This window comes from Hypanus sabinus, chromosome 8, assembly GCF_030144855.1.
Source record: "Hypanus sabinus isolate sHypSab1 chromosome 8, sHypSab1.hap1, whole genome shotgun sequence".
In the NCBI taxonomy this organism is placed as follows: domain Eukaryota; kingdom Metazoa; phylum Chordata; class Chondrichthyes; order Myliobatiformes; family Dasyatidae; genus Hypanus; species Hypanus sabinus.
In genome coordinates this window covers 144,714,517-144,719,134 of record NC_082713.1, presented here as the reverse complement: position 1 = coordinate 144,719,134, position 4,618 = coordinate 144,714,517, and the positions used below count along the sequence as shown (strand labels likewise).

The 4,618-nt window shown below is 39.5% G+C and overlaps 1 protein-coding gene across 1 annotated transcript; it reads right to left on the bottom strand.

The window, feature by feature from the left end:
• Positions 1 to 729: 729 nt before the first annotated feature.
• LOC132397682 (achaete-scute homolog 4-like) lies at positions 730 to 1,227 on the bottom strand. Its single transcript, XM_059976451.1, has one exon. It carries the CDS (start codon positions 1,225 to 1,227, stop codon positions 730 to 732), a length of 498 nt encoding a protein of 165 aa, XP_059832434.1.
• Positions 1,228 to 4,618: the final 3,391 nt, after the last annotated feature.

Sequence of the window (4,618 nt, the reverse complement as noted above, 5' to 3'; positions counted from 1 at the left end):
ACCTTTCTCTTGTGCTAATCCTGATCCCAATTTTTTCACCTTGTGTAATTGTTAGTTAAACAGTAACAAATTGTAATTGTTTTATACATTCTGTACAACCCAAAGCTTGAAGGACTGTTCAGTCCTGAAGAAGGGTTTTGGCCTGAAATGCCAACTGTTTATTCAATTCCATTAATGCTGCTGAGTTCCTTCTGCCTTTTGTGCGTGCATTACAAAGTTTGTGTTGATTCTCACATTATTTATTTTCTCACTATAAAACAGACAATTTTCTCCTGATACTGGCTTCATGAAAAAGCCTAGTTAGTGTTAATTACACAAATTATTCTTCAATTTACACAAAGCAAAGTTCTGTTAGGGCTTCTCTCTCCTCTTCCAGTTTCATTTGTACAGATTTTGCCCTGAGGGAAGAGAAGAAAAAAAATCGATGCTTCAGTTCACAAAGTCACTGTGCGTAGTCTGCATTAGAGTCCCCAAGGAAGTTTTGTTTAAGTGACTTTTCCATTTGATGAAGATGAAGGAACTTTCAGCATTCTGGCCATTCTATTTCCATCTTTTGATCTACAATCCTCAGACATGCTCTGGTGTGATGAGAATAACTAAAGCTGTGCAAAAACAACTTGGCACATTTTATTGCAGTGGAAAGAATCTTCCAAATTGAAGTCTGGCAGGTAATTTTGCCCAGCCGATGAAACCTTTTGGATAGAGTGGTTATATCATATCAAATAGCTGTTAGTTGCTTAGCTCACCAAATTCACTGAAGGGTGAAGGAGATTTGGACTCTCCGTCACTATTGCCTTCTCTCCTTGGCATAGAGCATGGAAGCTTATGGAACTCTGCAGCCCTTGAAGGCAAGGCTTTCTCCTTAACCTTTGATGGATTTAGTAACTCTTGAAGGTGCTTGATATAGCTGATAGCAGCCCTTAAGGTCTCTACTTTGCTGAGTCTTTTGTCTGCAAAATCCTCAGGGAGGTGCTCTCTGAGGCGTGCATACCCTTCATTGACGTAGCGGACCCTCTGCCTTTCCCTTTCATTGCGTTTCCTGATAAAGGCTGGTTCGAAAGAATAATCAGTGATCCCCAAATGGCTGTGTACAGGTAGGTAAGGCAGTCTGCTGGCATAGGCTTCACGGAGTGTGCCTTCAAAGTACGCAGTGTCAACAGGAAAGGCTAGTGGTAACCCCTCTGAAAAAGGCACCCCAAAGTAGTCATGTACCCTGGCCAAGGACATCCCGATTGGTCTTGGGTAAGGGATTCTTTCAAATGCTGCTCTTTGCTGATCACTATCCATTTTAAATTCTGATGTTTAAACACAGCAGTATACTTTCCCTTGTATTTTCTAAAAAAGATTCTATGAAGGTGGTAGTACGAAATCTTCAATTTCAGTTTTTGTAAACTACTTCAGGTCACATTAGATAAATGCTGAGTTGCAGAGAGAATACTAATTGTTCTGTGAGTCCTTGGTGGAATACCCTGTTCCAAATTGGAAATAAAAGAGTATATATTACAATGAAACATTCAAACTGACTTTCACTGAATTATGTTAGTACCTCACATAGTCAGAGAACTGATTACTATCATGTGCATATTATGACGTTTTTGTACAAGTAGTTTTTTTTTTACACATATTGTATAGAATGGCACTGTAGAAGTAGGAAGGACAAGGACAAATAACTATTAAAATGGTTACCAAGAATGCAGAAGAAACTGGAGGATTTAGAGTGTGATGTGAATAATAACTTAAAATATGCCCTAAAATCTAAAGTTTTAACCATATTCTGTCAAGTAGGAACTCTTTAGGTTGGAGAAAGGTCAGTTAAAATGAACAAGAAAATTAGCTGTTGACCATACAACCCTAAACCAGACAAATTGGATCCTTCTTAATATATGTCATTTGAATCTCAGTGATAAAACTCTTTGCAAACTTAACCCCAAGTACACAATTCTTTGTCTGGACAATCCTATGGGAAATAGGAACTGAGGGTGAAAAAGACTCACAAGACTACTCTTTAAAAAAAGATGTTTCTCAGTGACACAGAAATGGGCCCCCGCAAAGAACCACTTAATTAACCCTTTCATCATAATGACTCTGATCACAGTCACCTTGGATCACCCACATGCTAGCAATCATTCCTGAGACCCTGTATGTGGTCTTTTACTCTCCAAATTAACAGTTGTTGCTTGCTATCCTCCTCAATGTTCCTGGCAAGTTTCACCAAAAATTCATGCTTTGAAATTTCACTAGATCTCATCTTTGAAAGCAACTAGACTACCTTGCCTCCACAATCCCACTGGAGAGTTATAAATTATCCCACTGCCACTGCAGGATATTCCTTGATAACGCTGCTGTAAATCACCATTTTGTTCACTTAACGAAGTGATAATCTCTATCATCCTTACCTGTCAATCTTCAAGAATGATATACAGTATATGAAAATGATATCAGAGTCGTGGCTTTTGACTCCTCAGTAACTCACTCAGAAGTGTCTGAAACTGAGCTTGTATCAAGAAAACAATTATTCACGAGTTCAAAGCAAAATCTGATGTTGATTTTGAGCAGATTTTTGTTGTCTTGAAATGTCATAAGATCAATATAATAGGTTAAATGATTTATCTAGTTACATTTACTGAAACAGGTATTCAGGAACTGAAAGGATTGAGATTACTCTGTGCCAGCATGGGAGACAAATAAAGATAAAAGTGGGAGATGTAAGTCAACATAATATATTAATGGGAATTAACTATGTGGCCCTCCGTTGGTCGAGATCGACCATGGATGTTCAAGCTATCTGTGTTGTTGGTGCAGCGCCATCTGTGGCTGACAAGATCAATGCAAGAGGAACAGTCTCTGATACAAAGGTTGCATCTATAAATGGTCTCTGCTCTGCTGGAGATGCAGCATACCTTTCTATGGGCCCCAGTTGTCTTCTGGCACTTACTGGAATTTTTCCTCACCTTACTTGTTTCTGGTGCGGTCGGTTTTAAGTTCCTTCCAGGACTCAATGTTGATGTCCAGAGCCTTCATGCTCAGTTGTGAAGTTGGCCAGCTTTCTCTTGCCTGAAGCCAGCTCACTATAGAGAACACAAGGAAATCTGCAGATGCTGGAAATTCAAGCAACACACACAAAATGCTGGTGGAACACAGCAGGCCAGGCAGCATCTATAGGAGGAGGCACTGTCGACGTTTCGGGCTGAGTCCTGATGAAGGGTCTTGGCCTGAAATGTCAACAGTGCTTCTTCCTATAGATGCTGCCTGGCCTGCTGTGTTCCACCAGCACTTTGTGTGTGTCACTGTAGAGAATGTCTTTTGGGATGTGGCCATCCTGCATGTGGCAAACCTGGCCCAGCCTCCACTGCCTGAGCAGGGTGTACACAGTAGGGAGGCCTGTACGAGGGAGAACCTCAGTACTGGGTACTCTGTATTTCCAGAAGATGCCCAAGATGTGACAAAGGCACCTTAAGTGGAAACTGCAGAGATTTCTCTCCTACTTAGAGTATGTTGCCCAGGTCTCACTGCTGACCAGCAGTGTGATGGTGACACATGTACTGTGCACTGTCATCTTTGTCTTGACTGAGAGCTTGGAGTTCTCCCCAGCTTGGCAGGTTGTTGGTTTTTGCGTCCAAGGAGAGGTTGTCACTGATGATGGACCCCTGGTATGTGAACTGATGAACAACATCTAGTTTGTAGTTACTAACAGTAATGACTGGTAGTTCCTCCATTGGCCTGAAGTGACTGGTTTTAAGGCAACAATAATCTACCTTTGCCCCTTCTCCTGTTAGTAGAAATGATTACTCCAGGCTCAGTAGCTAAACCACTTGTGAAGACCAGGAGCTGGATTTGATTGTCAGAGGCTATTTGACATGCATGCAAATAGGAGCATTTAATAGTGGAAGCTTATCCCTTCTATCCATCCCCCCATGACAACCTTGGGAATTAAATAATAGAGATAAAGATGATTATAATAATTACTTCAGTTCTGAAGATGAAAGGATTGAAATAAATTGTTGAAAAGTGGAACAAAACAAGAATGGAACCAAAATTAAGAGTTGTTCTTTATTCATAAATTAGTAAAGATATATTAACCATTATCGATTTAGTACAATATTATGCTTTTATGCAAGTTTTCAAAAGTAAGTATAGGTTTGAAAAAGTAAATAACATCAAAGATTACTGGGGAAATTGTGGACAATAAAGGAAAAGTCCTGAGAAAAATAAAAGGGGAACAATTCAAAGGTGTATGACAGAATCAGAAGAATTAAGAAAAGAGTAAGGAGAGAGAATGAGTAAGCAAGCAAACAATAAGAATCTACATTAAAAAAGCAAGAGGCAAATTTTAAAAGTTGGTAGAAGGATGAAAAACATTTTAAAATGGTTGCACAATAAATTAGTATATAAGCAAAGGAAGTTTCTTTAAGAAAAGGCACAACATTTACGGCTTTTAAAGATGGAAGTGAATTTTTGCGAACAATCTTGCTTACCTCTCTGGCTGTAAGATTTTATCATCATTTTTACAATTTGCCACAGTCTCTCCAGTTGCACGCTCTTGAATGAAGCAGTGAGCTCAAGCTTCTCTGCTGTCTTAGGACTTACAATGTCTTTTAATGATTCCCTGGAGTTTAAG

Coding starts and splice junctions, on each gene's coding strand:
- LOC132397682 (XM_059976451.1), bottom strand. CDS start 1,227: ATGTCCTTGGCCAGGGTACATGACTACTTTGGGGTGCCTTTTTCAGAG.